Below are 27195 nucleotides of genomic sequence, written 5' to 3'. Positions count from 1 at the left end.
ATTCACCAAGACTCTGTCAGTGGCCATCGCATACCTCAGATGTCAGGGGGTGACCATAATCCCCTATCTGGACGATCTCCTGATCAAGGCTCCAACGAAGGAGTTACTGGAGAGTCAGGCGAGGTTAACTACTCAGACGCTCACCAGCCTGGGGTGGATAATGAATTTCAGGAAATCCTCTCTAGTCCCATCCAGGAGGATCTTGTTTCTAGGTCTTTGGCTAGACACAGAGTCTCTGAGAATCTTCCTACCGGAGGACAAGATCCAGGCAATCTTGCTCCTGGTTCAGAGGGTCTTACTTCCACAGAAGATCAGCCTTCACCTGTGCACGCAGCTTTTAGGGAAGATGGTGGCAGCCTTCCCAGCTCTGACGTGGGGACGTTTCCACTCAAGACCGTTTCAGTGGGATCTTCTCAGGAAGGGTGCGGGCTCGCATCTGAATCTTCACAGAAGGATCCGCTTGTCGGCCGAAGCGAGACACTCCCTACTGTGGTGGCGACACAGGAGGAACTTGGTAGAGGGCAGTCGGTTTGCAGTCCAGGACTGGATTGTGTTGACGACGGACGCAAGCCTCCGCGGCTGGGGTGCCGTAGTACTTCACCTCCGTCTCCAGGGCAGGTGGGACCTTCACGAAAGTCACTTGTCCATCAATGTGTTAGAGATCAGAGCCATATACAATGCTCTGCTGGAGGCCCAGGATTTCCTTCAGGGGCAGCACGTAAAGATAAGATCGGACAATGCCACGGCAGTCGCATACGTGAACAGGCAGGGCGGCACGAGAAGCGGCATGGCCATGAAGGAAGTAAGGAAGATCCTTCAGTGGGCGGAACGGTCAGGAGTAATTCTGCTGGCGGTATTCCTCCCAGGTCGGGAAAATCTAGAGGCCGATTTCCTCAGCAGGGAGGACCTACATCCAGGCGAATGGTCTCTCAACCCCGAGGTGTTTCGGGAACTCACCGACAGGTGGGGAGTTCCCGAGGTGGACCTGATGGCGTCTCAGGGAACCATCAGCTACCAGCATACGTGGCACGCACAAGAGACCCTCAGGCCATAGCGACAGACGCTCTGTCAACTCCGTGGGAGTTCAGCTTTGTCTATCTGTTCCCTCCACTTCCACTTCTGGGCCAGGTGCTGAAGAGACTCAAGAGGGAACAAGTGCAGGCTATTCTGATAGCGCCCTGGTGGCCTCGCAGAACATGGTTTTCAGACATCCAGAAGTTACTGGCAGACGAGCCAGTTCGGTTGCCCCTCAGACCGGACCTTCTTCTGCAAGGACCCTTCTTTCATCAGAACCTGCCACAGCTGCATTTGACGGCGTGGCTGTTGAGACCGAGGTCTTGCGGGAGAAGGGAATTCCAAGACCAGTAATTCCTACGATGTTAAGGGCCCGAAAGCCCGCCTCAGCAGCGCATTATCACAGAATATGGCGTTCATATGCGTGCTGGTGCGAGTCTAAGGGCTGGCCATTCCGAGTCTTCAGTTTGTCCCGCCTTCTGTTGTTCTTACAGAGAGGGTTGGACGGCGGTCTGAGACTGGGTTCTCTTAAGGTCCAGGTCTCAGCCTTGTCCGTCCTCTTTCAGAAGAGATTGGCTCTCATGCCTGAGGTGCAAACCTTTTTTCAGGGGGTTCTGCGGGTCCAGCCTCCCTTCGTACCTCCCACAGCTCCTTGGGATCTGGATTTGGTACTAGCTTTCTTGAGGTCTGAAACCTTTGAGCCACTGGACAGGGTGGAACTCAAGTTCTTGTGCTGGAAGACAGTGCTTTTGCTAGCCCTTGCCTCAGCTCGCCGTGTATCAGAGCTTAGTGCTCTGTCCTGTAGGCCTCCGTATTTAATTTTCCACGAGGATAGAGCAGAACTACGCACCCAGGCCGGTTTTCTTCCGAAGGTGGTATCCTCATACCACATTAACCAGCCTATCGTGGTGCCGGCGTTTCAGGGAGATTCTCCGGAACAGTCCTCATTGGACGTGGTCAGGGCTCTTCGGATTTATGTGAATAGAACCAGGTCTATACGTAAATCGGATTCTTTATTTGTGCTCTATGACGCTTTCCGCAGGGGTTGGCCTGCGTCTAAACAGACAATTGCACGATGGATCAAGTGGACGATCCGTAGTGCTTATCTTCATGCGGGACAGGTGCCTCCTGTCTCCTTAACGGCGCACTCTACCAGATCGGTGAGTACATCGTGGGCCGCTGAGAGAGGGGCTTCAATCTCTCAGCTGTGCAGAGCGGCCACTTGGTCGTCTAAAAACACGTTTGTGAAATTTTACCAGTTCGATACCTTTGCCTCTTCGGCCTCGACCTTTGGTCGTCTGGTATTGCAGAATCCTCAGCACTCTCCCACCCGGGGCTTGGTCTTTGGAACCTCCCCGAAGTGATTCCAGTGGTCCCTGCTGCATGTCAGAGAAAAGAGGATTTTGGTACTTACCGGTAAATCCATTTCTCTGAGATCAGCAGGGACCACTGGACACCCGCCCGGCTGCTGGATTCTGCCTGTTGTGGTTGCTGTTGCGGCCCGGTCCGGTGTCTGCGTGTTGTATGTATGGTTATGTTTTTGTGTTTTTTTCTGTAACCCTTTCCTCTGGTGGGCCAATTTCCTCACTGGGGGATTGTGGGTCTTAGAGGGGAGGAGCCAGTATCCCCTAATTAATATTAAGAAGTGCCTAGCTCCCAGCATTCCCAGCTCTAATACCCGAAGTGATTCCAGTGGTCCCTGCTGATCTCAGAGAAATGGATTTACCGGTAAGTACCAAAATCCTCTTTTCATGTCAATGAGTGTCCCAGGATAATTTCTTAATGGAACCAGGAGGATGACTAGGAAGGCAGGTGTATGAGTATTGTATTAGGGTGACCGATACACTAACTCCATATGTATATTGGCAAATTTACTAGATTATTCAATAGGCATTCCCAAGTAGGCCTACGGTTAATCCATACTTGGGTGGAGGCACTGATGATATTCAATAGGCACACCCCTTTAACAGCAGGTTAAGGGTGTGTTTACATTTGTGATAAGGTTATTGGTAACCAAAAGTCCCTTTAAGGGTTAAAGGGTGGGTTACACTATACCAAGTACTTGACATAATTGCCTCTTCCTTACAGGGTGTTCATAAAGGTGGGATCGGTTGTCCCCTTTCCGGAGTGCTTTTATGAGACCCAGAGTCCAGTGTTCCGACAGCAGTGTCAAGCAGGATTGAAGCCAGAGTTATGCATGATTCCACAAGAACTTGATTTCAGCATAGATTGGTGCAATGTAAGCCTGGTGAGTATCAGGTGTAGTACTAGGTATGACCAACAGATGGCTTAGGAACTCAATTATGGCAGTGATTCCCAAACTTTCTGGTATCACAATTCCATAGACAGGGACAAATGCATGATTATTCTTGGGGATGGGGGGATATATCTATATTACTAAGCCCCATGTAAATAAATGTACTTATTTTCACTCCATCATATCATTACAGGTAGATAAATCAGAACCATCTCCTACACCATATAATTCTGAGCCTCTTGAATGGAAAGTTGAATTTAATCCTCCTTCCGATGACTTAGGTGAAACTCATTACCTCTCGGATTACTTGCTCACTCTGCTCCTTCCTTCTCTAATTGCTGTGCTCCTGTGTGTTCTGCTGTCCTATATCATGTGCTGCCGCAGAGAAGGGGTGTAAGTGTTGACAGCAATTTTCTATATGCTCTTTAAGGGAATTTATACGAGAAAATGACAATAGGGGTTATTCAGAACTGATCGGTACTCTGCTAATTTGCAGGAACCAGTATTCAGGTAATCACTGCCCAGTAGGGTGACCAACTCATCCCTTTAATCCGGGACACATATTAATTACACAGGTTCTGTGGCTGGCTTTCAGCTGGTTTTAAACTGCCACACCTCAAGACTCCATTTCACCTGGTTTTAAACTGCCACAGAACCTGTGTAATTAATATGTGTCCCGGATTAAAGGGATGAGTTGGTCACCCTGCCGCCCAGTGAGAGTAAAATCCTTCCCTGTGATACACCAATTGGCGATTAGCAGCAAATCCATATGCAAGATGCTGACCATTATATGATTTCCCCCCTGTGTGCAGACTGTGCATAGCCCAGGACTTAATCAGTGGGTGTGATAGAAACAGGCTGATCTGGGCCGGAGCTGATGTCACATGTCTGCCCTTCAAACGTCTGGGCACGCCTGCATTTTCCCTGACAATCTCCGAAAATGGCCGGTTACCACCCCCAAGTGCCATTTTTCTGTCAATGGACTTGCATATGGTCAGCAATTAAATAATCCCTTGAATTTCATCGCAGGATGGGCTCACACATGCATACTATGAGCCGTACGCATGTGGAGTCTATCTATTATTGAAGGAGGCAGGGCTGAGGGAAAAAGTGTTGGGTATCATATCATAAAGGTAACAGTGTCGGTGGATCTTATTGGACTTTATTCACTGGTAGAAGTAGTGCTGATGTTTTGATTTGAGCATGCCCCCTCCTAGTGCACCTACACAGGGCCGCCGAGAGGAATGCTGGGCCCCGGTAAAATTGCGGGAGGGGGGGGGGGCCCAATAACAGGAGGTGTGGCCACTTCCCACAATTGGGCCATGCCCAAAAATGTTAAGGTGGGTGAAAAACACTCTAAAGTTGAGGGTGGAGTGTTATTGCCCCCCCCCCCCCCCCACACACCTCAGCAGCAGCAGCAGCACACAGCTACAGCACATGCTGTAGGTGTGTGCTGCAGCTGCCTAGAAGGGATGGAGTGGGAAAGGGGGGGTGTCGGACCAGTGCCCCTGCCAGGCCCCTCCAGCAAGCTTGGGCCCGGGTAATTAGTACCTGCTCCCCCTCCCTCTCGGCACCCCTGCACCTACAGTTCCCTGTAAGATCTCCTATTTCTGCCAGCTTCACTAAAAGGCAGGTGGGGCAGTGTGGAGGTATCCAATGGGATGTAGACAATGTTATAGGATACCTTTATTGGAAGCAATACATATGGACACAACAGCAGGAATCAGTGTAAGCAAAGCAGTGCTGAGGAATACATAGCATTTAGTATAAGTACTATGTAGCACACACACAACTAACACGTTAGCAAACCCCATCGTGAGAGAGCAGTGGTAGTGGTCACATCACAAAACAGGTAGTGTTGAGGTCATCCTGAAGGTATTTTTGCTGGGATAACATATGTTGTAGGTATGTAGTGCTGGAGAATTAGATCTTGAGAAAGGGTGTGGTATACGGTTCCAACAGTCGGGATCCCGACAGTCATTAACCTGACGTCGGGATCCCGACTGCCCGGACTCAGACAGCATGGCGAGCGCAACAAAGCTCCTTGTGGGCGCGGTGGCTCGCTACGCTCGCCACCTATTCTGTTCTCCCTCTATTGCCACCTATTCTATTCTCCCTCTATGGGGGTTGTGGACCCCCACGAGGGAGAATAGCCGGTGGCCGCCGGGAACTCGTCTGTCTGACAGTCGGGAGCCCGACGTCTAGTAAATGACTGTCGGGATCCCGACTGTTGGGACCCCGTCACGCACCCCTTGAGAAAGACAGGGTTTTTTGATCATGTCATGGGACAGTCAATATTGATTATATCACAAATGAAGTATTGGAAAATGCATTATATAGAAGGCAGTTTAAGAGGAACACATAACCAGGATGCTGTGTTTCGGAGATACAGAAATCCTGAGCAAAGCAATGCTAGCATACTGAGAGCATGTGGTAAAATTATTATAATGTGTAGAGTGCAAAGAATAATGGGGCATACACACGGGTCGTGTCGCCACCGTGGGCTAGATTTATCCTGCATGCAGTAGAAATCTAATCATCGCCAGTGTTCTCTCACCAGAGAACATTGGCCGTACCAGATCGGTCAGTGAACAGCACTGGTGCATCACTGTGTGCTGAGCGATCTATGCTGAGCGATCTGAGCTACAGTAGATTGCTCAGCATGGAGGCTCCGTCGCCCCATGTGTATACTGCATAAAGGCCCAGAGATAATGGCCACTTTAGACCTGTGTTCATGCATATTGAGACTAGATAATCTAAATGATATGTACCACTTTTGCTGAATATTGATAAAACATTTCATTTTTATTTTAAGAGAGAAGAGAGATGCTGAAACATCAGTGTAAGTTATAGACAGCGTGTGTTTTATGCTTTCATTGTATGTGTGCATCATGTTATATTAGTATTCTTATTGACACAGGGCAGGATGTATTAATATACATCGCCGCCCTTCGCGTAACAGCCGCCGCGATGCTGCCGCATATGTACTAACATATGCGGCTAGCATCGGGTTGCGGTGACGGAGACCCCCGCGATACCTGTGTTTGGTCTGCAGGGATCTCCGTCACCTCCCGGCGGCTGCCAGCATCCCCCTGCGTCTCCTCCTCCCCCCTGAAACCGGATGTCCTCCCGGCTGTGAGGGGGAGGAGGAGATCAAAGGAGGACGGGAGGGGGGGGGGGGGGGCGCGCGGATGGCGGACGGTGGGCGGCGAAAGAAGCCCATAGGCTTCTTTAGGGTATCGCCACCCAGGGGGTGGCGATACCCTACAATGCGTTGACGGGGCGGCGGGGTTTTAATACATAGGGAAATGCGATAAAGCGGGTGTTTTACCGCATTTTCCCGTTAGTACATCCCGCCCACAGTGCTATGTAATCTGACTTTATTTCAGCACATCACTCTCTTCCCCACAGGCACATGCAATTTAATTTCCTCGCAGAGGAAACCACATTTATGGGTGTGCATCAAATGGTCACCAGCAAGTTGTTAGACAGTCATTAGGTCGACACCATTAGGTCGGCATGTGTCTAGGTTGACATGCATGAAGGTCGACATTATGTCGACAAGGGTTGGGTCCAGGGGCGCTGGAACGTTTTTAGGTTGGGGGGGGCAAGATATAATCTCATTTTGGCGCCCCCTAAATTGCTATATGTTACCCCCGGGCACTATACACACTGGCAGCGGCATATACACGTTGGCATTATACACAGGGCAGCGGCATATATGCATGGGCATTATACACAGGGCAGCGGCATTTACGCATGGGCATTATACACAGGGCAGCGGCATATACACGTGGGCATTATACACCGGGCAGCGGCATATACATGTGGCCAGAGACTAGATCTCTGTGGGCCCCATAGCAAAAATTTTATTAGGGCCCCCCCATTCGGTTGTCACTATGATGATCTTAGGGGACAGGAGAGTCGGAGACAAATAGGGCATTGGGTAGAGGAAATACAGGGGTAAGGGAGTGAGAGGGTTTCCTGGAAAAAGAGAGAATGAGAAAGAGAGACAGGGTCTCAGGGTGAGAAGGGGGAGAGAGAAGGAATCAGGGACATGGTGTCAGGCATACGCAGAAGAAAGCAGGCTGTCACTTGCAGGGGCACGGTTGCAAGCACACACTTAGGAAAGGTTTTGGTGGGCTGTTGGCAGGCATGTGCAGGTCAGATAGGGGGAGCAGGAAAGTGAAGGTCAGAAGGGGGCAGGTAAGTGCTGGTCAGAGAGGGTCGGCAGGTAAATGCAGGTCAGAGGGGGGGCAGGTAAGTGAAGGTCAGAAGGGGCAGGTAAGTGCAGGTCAGAGGGGGGCTACTACTACTATTACGCGCAGATGTCTAGAGTTGAACCATCGCACAATGACCAAAGAGTCCTGGGACATAAACCAGTGAGCATCGAGAAGATGTAATGTCCATGACAGACAGAGTTCCTCAGTATATGCCCATGTACGAGGTCCAGGGGCTGGCTGGCAACTTTTAGCCTGGGGGGCAAATTCAGGGCACTGGCCCATAAGAAATGGACGATCCTTAAATTAGTAGCAGGCAATCAAGCATGGCCACCCCACTGCACAGTAAACATACTAGCAAGTAAGCTTACAGATATGCAAAACATGATAAGCCATAAAAGTACGCTTATTGTTTTTAATAAAAATCTGCATGATTTCCTTCACCATATAATAGTATGGTGTTGGCAAAATCATTAGATGTTTGCAGATATAATAATACTGTATACAAAGTTTTATACAAAGCAAACTTCTACGTTATTATAATAATGGGCCAAAGATATAATTATAATAGGAATACATAGTAAAGTCCTAAAAAAAGGCAAAATAAGGAGATACTATATATATATATATATATATATATATATATATATATATATATATATATATATATATATATATATATATATATATATAGTTTGCGAAGTGGGAAATGCATCCAGTCTCCTGGTGATTATTTGCTTTACTATTACGAGTGCCGCTGCCAACCAGTCCTATATCTATATCTATATCTATATATATATATATATATATATATATATATATATATATATATACTTAGGGTCTCACAACTGTGATAGCACTACAAGTCCTAGCTTAGTTAGCTTACAAAGTATGCTGAAACTTATAGTACCACCACATCTGGACAGACACAGTCAGCATTGTTGTTCTCCACCCAATCACAGCCCATTCTGCAGTGCTTACCTCTAATTGCAGAGCTGTAGGAACAGAGCACTAAATGCCAAACTTGAAAGGACCCACAAAGGGAGGACCCTGCATGCTCTAAATAACCAATGCTGCAGCCTCCATCTCTGTAGCAGCCTCTTGTCACATGTGGGAGGATCGGAGAAGCACTAATGTAGTCAGACTGTGCGGGGCACTGGGAAGGTGGAAGAGGAAGAGCACACAGAACTATCATAGTTGCTGCAGCGTTCAGTGGGACTTCCTGCCTGTGCGATCCATTTAAGTCATGGGGGATTGCACAAAGCGCAGATGTACTGATAAGTACAGGTTGGCCATGTCACTGTTCACAGTGAGCCCACACCTGTACCGCGCTAATTGCGGTCCTGACTGCTAGTTTGACCTCTGCTTATACCTGCGCTGCGGATCAGTGATTCAATTTCAATCCGCGGCAGGGGGGCCTGGGGTACTTACCCCCTGTGATCCCCCCTTAATCCTACTCTGTCCACAATGTGATACGGCCGCCTATGTGTTGCTGCATCACAGACTGGTAATAACTGTGAGCTTACAGGGCTTCCATAGCCCTGAAAGTCCACCATTATCAGCAGTCTGTGATACGGCCGCACTGCCATGCATAGGCGGCCGTATCACACTGTGGACGTACTCGTAGCCCTGTATGCCTGCGGCTGCTGACAGTAGCAGTCTGACTGCAGCTGCACAAACCGCTAGATGGCAGAGTGGCCCAGGGGGCACATGGCACCCTGCCCCCCCATCACCCGTCCGTCCGTCCGTCCGTCCGCCCGCCCTACCTGTGTGCTGATGCGTCTTTCATTGTTGACAGCCGGGCAGACTGTATGTGCGCTGCCCGGCTGTAGTCTCCGGCAGGATAATCTTTATTTTCATATCTCCCGCTGGACCGGCGGGCAGCCAATCAGGAGCGGCGGCATTGATAGCCGCTCCTGATTGGCTGCCCGGCGGTCCAGCAGGAGATCTGTGTAAATACTCCTTCCTGATACTAGTACAGCCGGGCAGCGCACATACAGTCTGCCCGGCTGTCAGCTACCTATGCGCGTGTGAGCGCAGATGCAGGGACCGGGTCTCCCGTTGGCAGTGGCGTCTCTAGGCGGGTGCGGGGGGTGCAGCAGCACGGCTGATTTTGGTGTCACCCCACTGACTGGTGACACCCGGTGCGGGCCGCACCCCCCGCACTCGCCTAGTGAAGCCACTGCGCCCGCCCTCCCGCCTATATTAGCGCCTCAGTAATTTTGGGGGGGGCAAGCTGCCCCCTCGCCCCCCCCGTTCCGGCGCCACTGGTTGGGTCGACAGGATAATAAAGTCGACAGGGTCATTAGGTGGACATGGGTTAGGTCGACAGTCAAAAGATCGACATGGGGGTTTTCACTTGTGTTTCTACCCAAATGTCGACCCAGTCGACAATGACACAGGTTGAAGTGCACCGTGTCCCCTCGCATGGCTTGCTGCGCTCGCAATGCTTCGGGCTCGGTGCCTCGCTATGCTCGGCACACTATTTTGTTCGCCCACCACACCCTAGACGATGGTAGGGCATGAAATACCGCCTGTCGGCACATGTCGGCTCAAAAACAGTGAAAAACCCCATGTCAACCTTTTGAATGTCAACCTAATCCATGTCGACCTAATGGCCCTGTCGACCTAATGACCCCGTTGACCTAAACCCACGTTGACCGTATCCCAGGGAGACATATACCTACATCAAACTAATACCAAAATAAAAAACTGGAAACCATGTGGGAAAGCAATTGGTTCATATGGTCGACAATGTCTAGATTGACAGTGTCTTGGTCGACACCAAAAGGTTGACATGCACAATTTCAGCATGGAAAAAAGGTTGATACAAGGGACAGGTGGACATGAAAATGATTGACACATGAAAAGGTCGACATAAGTTTTAATGCTTTTGAGGTGTACCTTTTTATCTTGTAGCATATCGACCCCAATTAGTGTATCACATCCTTTGCATTGCTAACATGTTAAAACTGTGACATGGCATACTGGCATGCAGGGGTGTCACTTGCTCCTGTGTGCCCTGAAAAAGGGGTGTGGCCTCATCCGAGGGGCATGGCTTTGCATACTGAACACCTGTTTTTATTAATATGGGGATCTGTTAGGTGTAGGAGGCCCCTTAGGGAATGCTGTGGTTGCAAGTGCCGGCTTCTACTCACTGACAGGAGCCAGGTGCTGCTAGAATTGCCACAGTGCAGCACATAGCTCCTGTCACTGAGTAGGAGCTGGCACTTTGAAAAGGAAAATATGTGATGTTGCTCATAGCAACCAATCAGATTATGTCTATCATTTCTCTATTGCATCCTGGAAAATGATAGACAGAATCTTATTAATTGCTATGGGCAAAATCACCTCTTTTCATTTTTAGAAGTTTTAGTAAATGCACCCTTATGACTGTCAACATGGCTTGTCGACATTTTGACTGTGTCTACTGTATATTTTGACTGTCAAACGAATTACCCTGTCAAACTTCTGTCCATGTCGAGCATTTTGGTTGTCTACATTTTGATCATGTCAACATTTTACTGTCGACCTTGTTTCTAGATTTTCATTGTCGATATTTTGACTAAATCCCTTATTCGGAGTGTCGATGCAATGACTGTACAAAGTAATGTGCTGTAAATACTTTGTTGGTGTGTCTTATAGAATCCAGTTAGTTCACCAGCAGTCAATCTTCTCCAACACGGAAGAGCTTCGGCACATGGCATCAAGTAGAGACGTTCCACGACCTCTCTCCACGCTTCCTATGTTCAATGTCCGCACAGGACAGAGAACATCTCCGACGGAGATATCAGGAGATAGTGCCCGTGTTCCTCTTATCCTGTCCCAGCAATAAATGCACAGCACCAACCTCATAACTGCTCAACAAGGTATGTAGTAATTGAAGATACATGTATACAGTTCAAAATGTATTGAAAAGACTACCAAGGGAAGCTCCATCTGACTGAGACGCGCGTGTGTGTCTCACACGCACGCGCGTCTCACACGCACGCGCGTCTCAGTTTCCAGGCGGCGGGACGACGGGAACCCTGTCCGTCTCCGCTTCAGGGAAACGGATAGGGTTATCATTAGCCGGACGAGCGGGGAGGCGGTGGGTACCCCGGGTGACAGCCGGCAAGCCGGCGGGGACCCAGGGGAAGCGCCGTCGGAGTGGGGACGCGCGCGCATCTCGTCCCCTTTCGCAGATCAGATGGCGGCTGGCAGGGGATGGCAGATTGCAAATCTTCCACCATCCCCTGCAAGAGCGAGGCCGGCTCCATCTGTATTTTAATTTACCCGACATTGAATGGGAAAACGAAACAGGTAAATCAGCAAGAAGCAATGGGTTCTTAAGCTTACTTAAAGACCAGTTTATTACACAAACGGTGGAAACTCCAACTCGTGATGAGGCACTCTTGGACTTAGTTTTAACAAATAACACAGACTTAGTTTCAAACACAAAAGTAATTGAACAATTAGGGAACAGTGATCACAATATGGTTTCACTGGAAATCAACTTCAGTAAATTACATCAAAAAGGATCTGCAAAAATACTAAACTTCAGAAAAGCGAACTTTGAATTATTCAGGGAAGCCCTAACAGGAATTGGGTGGGAAACGGTTATGGAGGGAAAAAATGCAGAGGAAATGTGGGATACTCTAAAAAAGGTGCTTGATTCACTAACTATTGAATACATTCCTAAAGTAACTAAAGGTAAATTCAACAAAAAAAAGCCACCATGGTTGGACAAAGAAGTAAGGTCAGCTATCAACAATAAAACCAGAGCCTTTAAATTCTATAAAAATAACTTGAATGAGGAGGCGTTCGCAAAATACAAAGAATCAAACAAAACTTGTAAAGGGGTAATCAAAGCAGCTAAAATATTATATGAAGAGTGCATAGCCACTGAAAGCAAAACCAACCCAAAGAAGTTTTTTAAATACATAAATAGTAAACGTTTAATTAAGGAAAACATAGGCCCACTAACTGATACTAGTGGAAAAAGTGTTACTGAGGACAAGGGAAAAGCAAAACTGTTAAATGAGTTCTTCTCATCAGTATTTACTAAGGGAGAGCAGACTGTGGAACGAACATTTACCACAAACGGGACAAATAAGCCAGATATCATTGTGGATTTCACGCCGAAGGAAATAATACTGAGGCTAAACAAACTCAAAACAAATAAATCACCAGGGCCAGATGGGATTCATCCAAGGGTATTAATGGAATTAAGGGATGAACTAGCTACCCCCCTACATTATATCTTTAGCAAGTCACTATCGTCAGGTATAGTACCAAAAGATTGGAGAATAGCAGAGGTAGTGCCAATATTCAAAAAAGGGAAAAAGGAAGATCCCGCTAATTACAGACCCGTTAGTTTAACATCAATTGTGGGTAAACTATTTGAAGGATTTTTAAGGGATGGTATCCAGAAATATTTAGATCATCACCATCTACTCAGTGCTAACCAACATGGGTTCATGAAAAATCGTTCATGCCAAACTAATCTACTAGGGTTCTATGAAGAGGTTAGCAAAAACCTCGATAATGGAAATGCTGTAGATGTGATTTTCCTAGATTTCGCTAAAGCATTTGATACTGTCCCACACAAGAGATTGATTAATAAAATGGAGAACCTAGGATTGGGTGAAAATATCTGCAGATGGGTAGGTAATTGGCTATGTAATAGAGAACAAAGAGTGGTTGTGAATGGTGCTGTATCAGATATGATACCGGTACTAAGTGGAGTGCCCCAGGGTTCGGTTTTGGGGCCCATTTTGTTTAACATTTTTATTAACGATATTGGTATAGGGTTACTCAGCAATGTATCCATCTTTGTGGACGATACAAAACTTAGCAAAGTCATCAAATCATCAGAAGATGTCACCATGCTTCAAAATGATCTTGCAATTCTAGATGAGTGGGCAAAAAAATGGAAGATGAGGTTCAATGTAGATAAATGTAAGGTTATGCACCTTGGGAGACACAACCAGTGTGCAAGTTACAACTTTAGCGGAGAGGAACTGGGTAATTCCATACTTGAAAAGGATCTAGGAGTCCAAATAGACAACAAACTAGGATGTAGTGCCCATTGTAATGTAGCTACAAAAAAGCCAACAAAATTCTGGCATGTATTAAGAGGGGAATGGAAACTAGGGACTCGAGGGTAATTATACCACTGTATAAAGCATTGGTGAGACCTCACCTCGAGTACGGAGTACAGTTCTGGGCCCCACACTATAAAAAGGACATCATAGAATTAGAAAAAGTCCAAAGGCGAGCAACAAAGCTTATTAGGGGAATGGAGGATTTAAGCTACGGGGAGAGATTAAGCAATTTGGGACTATTTACATTAGAAAAGAGATGTTTAAGGGGGGACATGCTCAACATGTACAAGTATATCAAGGGCCAATATAAGGAACTGTCACACACCCTCTTTTCTACTAGAAAGGAATCTAGGACACGAGGGCATGAGTATAGATTAGAAGAAAAAAGATTTAATTCAGCTAGTAGAAATAATTTCTTTACGGTCAGAACAGTCAAACTCTGGAACTCTCTTCCCAGAGAGGTGGTAACGGCTGGCTCATTAAATGCGTTCAAGGCAAAGTTGGACAGACATTTACTGGAGAAAAACATCCATGGGTACAAATAAGAAATATAATTTGTCTGTAAAATACCAGAACCTACCAAATCAGCAATGGATATCTATACCAGGTTGAACTAGATGGACGCAAGTCTTTTTTCAGCCTTACCTACTATGTAACTATGTAACTATGTATGTTGTACAAACACATCAAACACACACAAGTATATTTTGTTTGTGCATGAAACAAGGTTTCAAAACATGAAACAGTTTGTGTGCTATCCCAGACACTGAATTTAAATGCCAAGCAATCATTTTCTTGCACATATTTAGTGCCAGTTACATACCATATTCCCAGAAGTGCCAGTTACAGATGTCCCCAGTAGTGTTTTTCGCAAAAACAAAAAACAAAAGTACATTTGGATAACGTATATCTGGATAAGGGATATATATCCTTTTGAGGTATTAGTTTATGCATATGCTTGTGTTTGACCATGGCTTCACTCTCATCGATGACTGTTATTGCTCAGTGCAACACATATTCGGGGAAATTTACTAAGATTGAATGTTGCTATGGGCAACCAATCAATATTTATTTAGCACCTTCTAGAACATGGGTCTTCAACCTGTGGCCCTCCAGATGTTGTGAAACTACATGTTCCAACATGCATTGCCACATTTTTTCCTATAAGAGCATGCCAAAACTGTCAGGGCATGCTGGGACATGTAGTTCCACAACATCTGGAGGGCCACAGGTTGAAGACCTGTGTTCTAGAACATAATAGATAGTATCTGATTGGTGGCCCATAGTAACATCCCCTCTGAAATAGAACTCCCATCTTAGTAAATTTCCCCCATTGAGTGTAAAGCATCTGGTTGTTCCTTTATTGCTCCTCTCCCTGATGCCACATTGAGATAATACATACCTCAGTTTCTTTCTAGGTCACTAAGTCATAAAATAGTGAAAACACAATCCAAATTCATCCAGTGGTTTTTGTGTTATGCCGGAAAGAACAGACAGACAATCAGACTGACACATTTTCTTATTGTCTTCATAGCTCAGAAATACTAGTACTATATTCCTAAAGAAATTCTAAGCACAGACACAACTCTTAGGGTGAGATTTAATGGGATGAGAGATTCAGAAAGTGAGAGATTTGGTGAAAAATCTACAGGTTTTTTAAAGCGGTAATCATTTACACTTCAAAATCAAACTGGTTTTGCAGTGTAAATGATTGCCGCTTTACAAAAACTGGAGATTTCTTACCAAATCTCTCACTTTCTGAATCTCTCCTCCTATTAAATCTCACCCTTAGAGTTTTATCATATGTATAGATGAGATCACTAAATCCAATGCTGGAGGAATGACTTTCCATCACTAACGGGCCCATTTATATGCTGCTAAATCCCCGAAAACACACGTTTTCGGGGTTTAGCCGCAAATATTAATAATTAATATTAAGTATCTCCTAAATGTATCATAGGGGGACCGCAGCAGGAATCTCCGATCCCTGCTGCGATCCTCCCTGCAGCGCCGCCGGCCGCGTCCCCCATAGGTTTCTATGGGGGATGCGAAGCTGCCCGATGTATCAACATCGGGCAGCCAGGCATCGCACCCCTGGGCTATCGCCATTCTGATACGGCGATAGCCCATTGTAGCCTATGGCTACACATCGCACTGCCGATCGGGGTCGGAGGGGGGTCAGCGCATAACCGCGCATGCGCAGACCCCCCAGCTTCCGGGTTAGGGCTTCGCAGGGACGGGCTCCTTTTGGAGCCCTGTCCCTGTGCCCTTAATATTGATACATTGCCCCGATATGATCGCATTTTACAATGCGATCCTGGGCGGTAATATTACGCCCAGATCGCATTGTAAATGCGATCATGATAAATGTGCCCCTAAGGCTGTGTCTACACATTGCCTTTTGACAAGTCCCTTTTAAAGGGACCTGTTTGGCAGAAGGAGACTGCAAATGTAAGTCTATGGCTGCGTCTACACATTGGGCAGTATTCAATGAGGCCAATTCACCATGTTTCACGGCGAATTTGTGCTATTTTCGCGGTGGAAGGTGATTTTTTGTGTCAGAAAGTGAATCACCCTATTCAACGTGCACTTTTCGCCGTCTGTGAACAGTGAATGACGGACAATTCGCCATCTGATAGTCTCTGCAATTCGCTGTGGTTTTTCAATGGGTTTTTCAATGTGAGTCTCTGTCAGTGTATTCAATGAGAAGATGGCGAATTGCTTTCTAAGTGATTTTCGCCGTGTGTCACCATGTAGCAATCGCCATCTTTTCATGGTGAAGTGGAATGTGAACTTTTAAAATAGAGTTTAAAAAAAAAAAATTGGCGGAAAAAAATCAGGAATTGTATTATCTGAAGGGGCATGCTATTTTTATTAATGTGCTTACACATAACAACCAGCAGGGGGCCGGGAGCCGAGAGACAATCATTACATATTCATATATTCACTGCTCCCGATCATTATATATGCACGATCGGGAGCAGTGCTAGCGGCTCCTACCCGGTACCCGGCTAGCTCTGCCTGGGACCCGGGGAGCCCTCCTACCCCCCACATTCATTCTGGGGCAGGCAGGGAGACTTCCATCTCCCTGCCTGCCGCCGTCCCCCGGCATTGAATACTGTGTCAGAGAGGGCTGGCAGCGAAGGCTCCAGCCCTCCGGAACACGGCGACTGTGCAGCGAATCCTAAACAGGATTCGCTGCACATCGCGATTATAGTCATTGAATACTGCCCATTGCCTTTTAGCAGGATGCAGTCGAACAGGAGCTGTTTAGAAGAATGCTTACTCAAGACTTACGTACAAAAGCCTGCTGCATCCTGCTAAACAGGATGGGTCTAGACCACCAGTTCTCAAATTTTGGGTCCTGTCCCCAAATTGGGTCCTGACCTTTTCAGCATGGGGTGTGACTCCGAATTGCTGACCATCAGGCTGATGACTTTTCTAATGTCAGTCAGCGATTCAAAGAGTCTAAAAAATCTGTTGGATTGTCTGTTATTTCTGACTCCTCCCATCATTTTGTGCCTCCACAATGCTGCCATGTATGTGCTGTTTGCTGACTACACATGTTCTGTGATGACCTTCTGTAGTAACTTGCTGGGGTCCTGAAATTATATGTATTGTCTGATGGGGTCCCAGAGCAAAATAGTTTGAGGACCCCTGATGTAGACATAAGAAGCTTCATACCTCTAAACAGGATCACGTTTAACTGCGTCCTGTGAAAAGGCAATGTGTAGATGCAGCCTGAGAGGCAATTAATGTAGTAGAGAATTATTAAGGTTTAATGACGCCATGTCCACTTTCTGGCTTTTTCTTGTTTCTTCACCATTAATGATTCTGAGCCTGATGAAGACGGTTGCCAGACGGGGTCCCGACAGTCGGGATCCCGCAGGCATTCACCCGACGTCGGGATCTCGACTGTCAAAACACAGACAGCCGGGTTCCCGACGGCCGTTGGCTATTTTCCCTTGTAGGGGTCCACGACCCCCATAGAGGGAGAATAGAATAGGTGGCGACCGTAGCGAGCCACCGTGCCCGCAGCAAGCCCGCAAGGGGCTTTGTTGCGCTTGCCATACTGTCTGGGTCCGGCCAGTTGTGATCCCGACGTCGGGATAATGACTGTCGGGATCCCGACTGTCGGACCCCTATACCACTCCCGATGAAAACATTGTTGCAACATTCTTTGTCCTGCAGTTTACTCATATATATATATTTTTCTTAGGCTATATTAATTCCATTTTCTTCTTAGGTTATGAAGCATACATACTTACATGAAGCAGATGTCAGGAGGCTGTTTATGGCACATGAATACTTCCAGGACAGAAGAAGCTGAAAATCATTATTGTAGTGTGTGTTTTAACTGCAATAAACAGTTATCAGAGCTGATTGAAAAAAAACAAATTAAACCAAACAATCACTCATCTCAACACTGTAGGCCTGATGCAGATGTGGTATTACATTGTGTGTACATTGCTCAAAACAGTGTTTGACTGGCCTACAGGGGCACAGGAAAAATCCCCGGTGGGCCCCACTCCTGGTGTGCGTGTTTTTCTGCCACCTACAATTAAAGGGATCAGATTCCAGACTGTGCACATGAATTATATACATTTTACATATGTTACACACTACACAGGACTGTGGTGCATCTTCTAGTGCATTGCTATGATTGATCTGATACATTATCATGCATGCACTAGCAGTGTTTTCTATACTATTTACTCTCTACTGTTTAGCCAAACTTCTGTGGAAAATGGCCGTACCCCCTCTGGAGACTGGCCACACCACTAAAGTGAGCCCCTATAACTTCATTCCCCTGTGGGCCCTTCATGCCCCAGTCTAATGCTGGCTTAAAAGATGTATACACAGAAAATGCCTAAATTCACTGATATGCCTAGTGAAGCAGCGACAACAAGCATGCATGTGTGGTTTGCTACAAGTCATCATTGTATTCTGTGTGTACTTGCACATGCCCTACAGTATACTAAGTGCTCTTGTGTCCAGGTCTGTATACATATGGGGCCCCCTCTCAGTGTTGCCGTCAGACCGCCATCCGCAGGTTTCTGGAGGTTGGCGATCTGGCGGGCGGGGACAGAACAACATTGACACATAAGCATCTCACATGCATGCACGTCCACCGCCGAGGATGGGGCGTGCGAGCGTCTCGATGTGCGCGTGCCCCATTCTGGCGCACAGTGGCGGACGGCGCGATGGGAGCCACTCTCATGTACAGTATGCTGCTTTTGCATTAACTTGTTCTCACAAAACCTTGCCTAAATAACAATGTTCCTTTACACCCAGTTCCCCCTCTTGGGTTGTAAAGTGTTGATGTGTTTTAAACAGGGGTAGTATGAGCCGGACAAAACAATAACAAGCAACAATATCTGGATTAGAACAATCTCTACATTACAGTTTGTGTTTGTTCCTCCAACTTGCTCTCACCTCCTCCTAGGTTTCAGTCACCTACTTCCTAGGTTTCCTCCTCGGATGCCCCATGCCCCATGAAAAATGGCTACACTGGGGGGGGGGGCTTCTTGTTTTACTTGGTGGCATTGCAGATTTAATATACCACCATATCTACACTACCTGTACTGGGGCATCATCCTTACACAAGGTAACGTCCAACCATATTGACAATGGAAATACATTAATTGCGATGAGCAGCCATATATTGGTTTCACATTTTTCCTCTCCTGCCAGGGGCAGATGTACTAAGGCATGGAGAAAGATAAAGTGGTGAGAGATAAAGTACCAACCAAGCAAATCCTAACTTTCTTTTTTAATACCTATTCTGTAATATGACAGCTAGGAGATAACTGACTGGTACTGTATCACTCAATGATGTGCATTTCCCCATGTGTTTGAAAAAAGACATGACAGATAGGAGCTGGTTGGTTGGGACTATGACACTTTTGTTGGTAAGCTGCTCAATCAGAGGTGGTTGGGACTATGAGCCAGATGCACTAAGCTTCAAAAGTGATAAAATGGAGAGTGATAAACAGCCACCCAATCATCTCCTGCCTGACAGTTTTCAAACACAGTCTGTGACATGGCAGGTAGGAGCTGATTGGCTGGCTGTTTATCCCTCTCCATTTTATCACTTTTGAAGCTTAGTGCATCTGGCCCTATATCTTCATTCAATTCATCTCCATCCAATACTTAGTAAATACACCCCAAGTTATTAAGTAAGACAGACAGCAATCAGATAGATAGTAATAAATCTTCAATTTATTTATAGTCAAATCCAACCACTACTGCATAATATAGTAAAACAGAATACAACATCATATTTTGGAGTGCATTTATTGTAATATTATTACATGATTATTTACAAATGACGCATGTTTTTCCATATTATATAATACATTAAGATACTGAATAATAGCCTTATGCAATTGTTTATTATGTATATGTCTATTGCTAAAGCCAGATACGATTATCTGTCCAATACAGTATTTCTGGTTGGAGCAAACATCTGGTAATGTATGGGAGCAAATGACAATTGACCTTTTTCCTATATTCTAGTAAATGGTACCTACCTGTTCCCCTAAATGCTGACTAAGGACCATTGCTGCTGCTCAAGCTGTACTGGGTGATACTTAAATGCCTACCAGCCCAAATATTACCATGTACATCTTAACATGTTGATTACATTTTGCAAACTAAGAACTAATATAATATATCTTCATTTTATTCTAGTGCTTCAAGTTCAGATATAGTTTTAATTTAAACTAAAATAAATCCACATTAGTAAATTGGTACAGCAGTGGCTGTCCTCTAGATTGCGATATTGTGTACCTATGAATTACTATTCCAGTGCTTCTTCTTAACCTAATGATCTAATGATGCTTGCTCTCTTCTATTCCCTCTTACATTAAGAGCATGTGATTTTTATTCTAAGTAGAGATCAAGGTGTCTCAACATACCTCATGTCCTCTTCTCTTCTGCACCTTCTTTTTCTTTTGCCCTGACCTTCTTTCCTCTGTTCTTTTCTAGATTGTGTCTCACAGTGTTTTTCTTCTGCAATCCCCTTCCTTTTTGTAGCATTCTCTGACTATTGACTCTCTGTTTCCCTCTGTATCCTTCTCTCCTCCTGTACACATCGGTAGCTCTCTCTTTATATATCCTCTGTTTATTTCCTATAGTCTTTGTCTTTATAATAGATGTTCTTTTCCTTTTCCTTGATGTGTCTTTCTCCCTGTATCTCTACATTATCCTGTCTTTTGGCAGCAACCTCTCAGTATCAGTGTATCACCTATGCAGATTGGTGCTTCTCTGTGTTGCTCCTCTCACTGCTTCTGCTTCGCTATGCTACTCTCATCCTGTCATTCTGATTATTTCCTGTTTGTAGCAGTGTTCCACTCTGTGTAGCCCTTTTCGTCTTTGCTGATGCCTATTTCTTTGTTAATGCCCCTGATCTTTTCTAAATATCTTACATCCCTTACACTATGCAGAATTTCCCCCCTGATTCTCTGTAGACCCAACACCCATTTTCGCTGTACCCTCCCCTACCATATCTATGTACTTTTACTTCATCTATTGGTAAATCATCTCTCGTTTGTTTCTGTAGATTGCAGTAAACTCAGATTCTCTATAAATCTCGTCTTTTCTCTACTTAGACCTCCCTTTCCCCTTTCTCAGCAGACTTCTACTTTTCTAACTAAATAATTCTTTGTAAATACCCTTATTTTTCTAGTTCCAGCTCCTGCTTGACTCTCTGATCAACACCCTTTCTTCCTATGTCTTTCCTGACTCCATGTACACAGGTTTTTCTTGTCTCTCAATAGGCTCTCAATTCCCTCAGTAGCCTCTCAATTCGCTTCTCTCTGTGTAGAGCCGTTCTCCTACATTTTAAAGATTTCCCCTTTCAATTATCTAAAGAGAACTCCCTTTCACTTGTCTATCAGGAGAATACCCCCCCCCCCCCCCCCAATCATTCCTCTATAGCTCTCTTTTGCCTGTCTATAATATTCAGTTCCTTCCACTCTATGCCACTATGTTTTTGCAGACTCATGAAAACTTTTCAGACCCATTGACAACTATAAATTCCCCCTCCGCTATCTCCTTGTGAGTCTCCTTTTCTCCTGGCTTTCCGAAAATCTAATTTCTCTGTAGACCCCCTCATTTCTGTTTGTAGCATTGCCATAATCCCCCTTCAGTTTTCCTTAAAACACCTCTTACATGTTTCTCTGTAAACGTCTTTGTTTCTCTGTAGATGCCATTGTCCCGCGTCTCCCTGTAAACCGATTCTTCTCTGATTGGATGCAGCTCACAACTCTCCCTGCCTATATGTTTTTTCATCATTAACCCTGAGTGGGAGAGAAAAGAAAATTGTCAATAAACATACCTTTTTTTTCACCATTATTTATACTCTCAGTTGGTCCAGCTTTGTATATTACTATACACAGATTTTTCTCTCCTTTGAGATATGCCTCTCCTCATTAAGATTTCTATTGACGCCTCTCTCCTCCTGTCTCCCCCTATGCTTCCTGTTTATATAACACCCCTCTCACTTCCAGACATACACAATGTTCCCTCTGTATAATGTGACAAAAAGCTTTTTCATTTAGAAGTTTTTAATCTAAAGGTCTCATATGGAGAGTTTCCAACATCAATAGGCTACAGTGTGTTCTCTGTCCCCATTAGTGCATCCTGTAATTGTGGGACTTGTGATAATTTAACCCTTACCATGCCAGATAATGAGCATGTAAATGTAATACAATAACAATGCAGAAAAATGTGAGGATCTTCAAATGAGAAATCTCAGCCAAAGTGTAGCAGTTGCCCCTAACAGCCAATCAGCTTATTTCTGTCATTTATCTAGCACAGTTTTAAAAAATGACAGAAGATGATTGGTTGCTACAAGACACTTCTCTATGTCATGTTTGATACATTCACCCCCTAAATGTTATGGTTTAAAGCTAATTTGACCATCCTCTGCTTTTGTAGCTGCGCTGAAAATACATTTGAACTTACAGGCAAAAGCTCTGTGTTAACATTCATTTAAATAAAGGTTCGTATAGTTAAATTCTAACCAGAGCAACTTCTGTGTAGCGTTTGTATGTTTTCCATGTTTGCATATGTCTTCTACCCCCCCCCCCCCTCTCTCTCTCTCTCTCTCTCTCTAACATTTATTTTATTAACAGTTATTTTTATAGTGCACACATAGGGCCAGATTCTCTAAGCTTCAAAAGTGATAAAATGGAGAGTGATAAACAGCCAGCCAATCAGCTCCTACCTGCCATGTCACAGTCTGTGTTTGAAAAATGTCAGACAGGAGCTGATTGGCTGGTTGTTTATCACTCTCCATTTTATCACTTTTGAAGGTTAGAGAATCTGGCCCACAATCCGTAACATTTATATGTGTGTATGTGTATATGTGTGTGTGTGTGTGTGTGTGTAAAGTTTAATAAAATAGATTATAGTTAAAGTGTTCTATCTGGCTTATATCAATGTGAAAATCAACTGTATACCAATATCTCAGTACACAATGGGGAAAATTTACTAAGATGTGTATTTCACTTCACATGTGCTGTTGCTCTGGGCAACCCATCAGATCATGTCTACTATCTTCTAGAGGGTGCTAAATAAATAAGTAGATTCTGATTGGTTGCCCATAGCAACATCACATGTGAAGTAGAATACACATCTTAGTAAATTTCCTCCAATGTCTTTTTGTCAAAGTTTTTTCATAACCTCTGGTAACGCTTCCTGACAATGGTTTATATAATTACCTAAAACAATGAGAATATTAAACTCCATCACCATGTTTTAGCAAGTAGTATAGTAAGCAAGTAGTAAAACCTGTGGAAATCACAAATGATAATTGTATTAATATTTTATGTTGAAATAAGGATATCCATTGTTAAATAAAAATGGGAGGACTGTTCTTTTACCGCAAAGTATTATGGGAATTTGATTGTCAGATGAGGCCGCCTCAGATAGCAGGGTGTCACTACAGACAGCGATTTGAAGGGGGAAACTTGAAAAGGTGGATCAGTTTTGATTCCGTGTTGCTAACATCAGCTATCTACATTGTAATATCTTCAAAGTCCAAAACTTCCAAAAAGACTCTTGTATGCAAAATTATAATATTTTCGGTGGTCGCACATATTATAAATCAAGACAGGCTGGGGTAATTCGGTGCATCCTATATACCTGTGTGCAGAAATTTCTTCATCACAGATTCTTGATGGCATTCTACTTCTGATGTTCCATATTCCTTCCAATGTCTGCCTTTGTACAATCCATACAGAGTCCTTGTGCCCCTACTCCTGTACAATCCATGCAAAGGATCCTAAAGAAGTTTGTATTATAAAATCCATGAAGGGGGTCCTTGGGCCCCTACTTCTGTACACTCCATGCAGTGGGTCCTTGGGCCTCTGCTTCTGTACAATCCATGCAGTGGGTCCTTGGGCCTCTGCTTCTGTAAAATCCATGCAGGGGATCCTTGGGCCCCTATTTCTACACATTGCAGAAGGTAGAGTGGATTTCTGCTTCTATGCAGTTCATACCCAGGTCCTGTGAATACTGTTTTTTAAACAAACTTCTGTGTTTATAGTACCCTTGGTCTATCTTTCCCTTGCTGGCATTGGCTTCTCTCAGAAACTGAGCTCTTTTCATCATCCTCATCTCATGTCATCACAAGGGGTGGAGCTCAGGGTACAATGCCCTCATTATACCATGTCCGACATACCAGAGTGCGATTTACAGGGAGACGAGGAATGTTATGTGTATTTTCTACCTCTCTTCTCTCGTATAGTATTGCAAACGCACACTACTTTTGTGCAGTACTTAGATGGGTGAGCATTTCTGTGCATTGCATTAGTGAGGACTTACTTATATGCACCGTACTGCTGGTGAGCATTTACCTTTGTGCAGTACATTAGTGATCACTAACTACAGTCCATAGGGTGAATATTTACCTTTGTGCAGTACATTAGTGATCACTAACTACAGTCCATAGGGTGAATATTTACCTTTGTGCAGTACATTAGTGATCACTAACTTCAGTCCATACGGTGAACATTTACCTTTGTGCAGTACATTAGTGATCACTAACTACAGTCCATAGGGTGAACATTTACCTTTTTGCAGTACATTAGTGATCACTAACTACAGTCCATACAGTGAATATTTACCTTTGTGCAGTACATTAGTGATCACTAACTACAGTCCATAGGGTGAATATTTACCTTTGTGCAGTACATTAGTGATCACTAACTACAGTCCATAGGGTGAATATTTACCTTTGTGCAGTACATTAGTGATCACTAACTTCAGTCCATACGGTGAACATTTACCTTTGTGCAGTACATTAGTGATCACTAACTACAGTCCATAGGGTGAACATTTACCTTTTTGCAGTACATTAGTGATCACTAACTACAGTCCATACAGTGAATATTTACCTTTGTGCAGTACATTAGTGATCACTAACTTCAGTCCATATGGTGAATATTTACCTTTGTGCAGTACATTAGTGATCACTAACTACAGTCCATAGGGTGAATATTTACCTTTGTGCAGTACTTAAGCGATCATTTACTTTACTACAGTACAAGCAGTGAATACTTAACTTTGTGCCTTTCACAGTAGAGTACTTTTGTAATTAAATTAATAAGCACTTAAATGTGTCCTACAGTACAGTACACAGGTGATCAGTATTCAGTTGGCTACTGCGCAAACGTATTGAATACATTTTTACCTGTGCACTGGATCAATGGACAGTCAAGCTAAATAAAGAGATGTTACCCTCATGCTAAAAAAAAACAACTAAAGAGGTAAGTGCTCCTTAAAAACTGTAAGCGATCCCCTAAGTTTTCAGTGAATTGAACAATTGTAAGTGCTTACCATATACTGTACAAAACTAATAAATTACAGTATGTGTGTATTATACAATGAAAGGTAGATATCTAAAGTACAAGCATAAATGAACTGGGTAAAGACAGGCACTTAACCTTGTACTATTTCAATGTATGTGCTCATTCTTCCACTTTACATTGGTACGTGGTAACCTTTATGCCCTACATTAGTAAGCACTTACCTGTGTTCAGGGAAACTTACCTTTGTACAAATCGTAGGAAATGCTTTTGTATAGAACATAGTTGATTTTTTCGGGTTGGGATCATTTGGTCTACAGCATGATGGTCGACATGGGAAAAGGTCAACATGGGTCTAGGTTGACATGGGAAAAGGTCGAAAGGTCATTAGTTCGACAGGTCGTTAGTTCGACAGGTCATTAGTTCGACAATGTCTAGGTCGACAGTGAAAAGGTCGACATGGGGTTTTTCACTGTTTTTTGACCTGAATGTCAACCCAGTCAACATGGACACAGTTTAAAGTGCACCGCATCCCCTCGCATCGCTCGCTGCGCTCACAATGCGTCGGGCACACTATTTTATTCTCCCACCATGCCCTAGTGGATGGTAGGGCAAGAAATACCACATGTTGGCTCAAAAAACAGTGAAAAACCCCATGTCGACCTTTTGACTGTCGATCTAGACACTGTTGATCTAATGACCTGTTGAACTAACGACCTGTCGAACTAATGACCTGTCCACCTTTCAACCTGTCAACCTTTTCCTTTGTCGACCTAGATCTATGTCAACCATTTCCCATGTCGACATAATGGTGTCGACCTAATGACTGTCTACCATCATGCTGTAGACCAAAAGACTGCATCACGATTTTTTAAATTCAACATATTGATCAACATTTACCTTCATAGAGTGCACTGAATACTTACTTTACCTTTGAGCAATTATTTTCATGTAGTTCACAGATAAGTACTTTGTGTAATGATAAGCATTTTATACAGTACACATATGAGCACTTAATTTTGTGCAATTCTCAAATAAGCACTAACATTACAGTATGTACTATGGGCGGGATGTATTAAAATACATCGCCGCCCATCGCCGCCTGCCCGTCGCGATGCCAGCGCATATGTACTAACATATGTGGCTGGCATCGCAGTGCGGTGACGGAGACCCCCGCGATACCTGTACTGTGGTGTGTGGAGGGTCTCCGTCATCTCCCTGCCACCTGCCTCTCCCCTCACGACGTGGACAGCTAAGCAGGCTGTTCCTGGCACCTCCTCCTCCCCCTGCAGCCGGAAGGACATCCAGCTGCGTTACTAGGGGGAGGAAGTGCTTACCTTCCGGGTCCAGGGGGACCTGGACTAAGGTAAGTCAGAGGGAGGGGGAGAGGGGGGTCGGCAGGTTTGCGGCAGAGGCGTCGGGCAGCGAAAAGAAGCCCATAGGCTTCTATAGGGTATCGCAACCCAAAGGTGGCGATACCCTACACTGCGGTAACGTGGCGGCAGGGTTTTAATACATAGGAAAATGCGGTAAAACAGGAGTTTTACCGCATTTTCCCCTCAGTACATCCTGCCCTATATATGGATAATCACTTTAATCTGGGCCGTACATGGATGAGAACAGCATGGAGATAATCAGAGGTAAGTACATGGATGACCATGAGCACTTATAGTGCATTTCTTCCATACCCATGTGAACACTTACCATTTTCAGTGCACAGGGGAACATTTACCTCTGTGCAATACACAGATAAGTACTAAGCTTTGCACACTTACCTTCATACATTACTTGGAAAAATATAT

At 44.8% G+C, this 27195-nt stretch overlaps 1 protein-coding gene and 1 long non-coding RNA gene across 2 annotated transcripts in view; one reads left to right on the top strand and one right to left on the bottom strand.

Moving 5' to 3' along the window:
* LOC146008266 (alpha-sarcoglycan-like) overlaps positions 1 to 19436 on the top strand; it is a gene marked incomplete at its 5' end in the record, with an annotated part of 44874 nt that extends 25438 nt beyond the window's left edge. Inside the window, 5 exons of the mRNA XM_083147376.1 lie at positions 3103 to 3262; positions 3465 to 3664; positions 6087 to 6113; positions 11137 to 11360; positions 17824 to 19436. Coding sequence (XP_083003502.1) covers positions 3103 to 3262; positions 3465 to 3664; positions 6087 to 6113; positions 11137 to 11326 — 577 coding nt within the window. The remainder of the gene's footprint in view (positions 1 to 3102; positions 3263 to 3464; positions 3665 to 6086; positions 6114 to 11136; positions 11361 to 17823) is intronic.
* Positions 19437 to 21500: 2064 nt separating this feature from the next.
* On the bottom strand, positions 21501 to 24192 carry LOC146008264 (uncharacterized). Its single transcript, XR_014444490.1, has 3 exons — positions 23468 to 24192; positions 23306 to 23375; positions 21501 to 21880 (listed from the first exon to the last, which is right to left on the bottom strand). It is a non-coding gene; the product is annotated as an uncharacterized LOC146008264 (long non-coding RNA).
* Between the last annotated feature and the right edge of the window lie 3003 nt (positions 24193 to 27195).

Source organism: Crinia signifera, chromosome 6 (assembly GCF_055691185.1).
Source record: "Crinia signifera chromosome 6, ASM5569118v1, whole genome shotgun sequence".
In the NCBI taxonomy this organism is placed as follows: Eukaryota; Metazoa; Chordata; class Amphibia; order Anura; family Myobatrachidae; genus Crinia; species Crinia signifera.
Note: the sequence above shows the minus strand (reverse complement) of the source record. Positions and strands in the feature narration are given on the sequence as shown.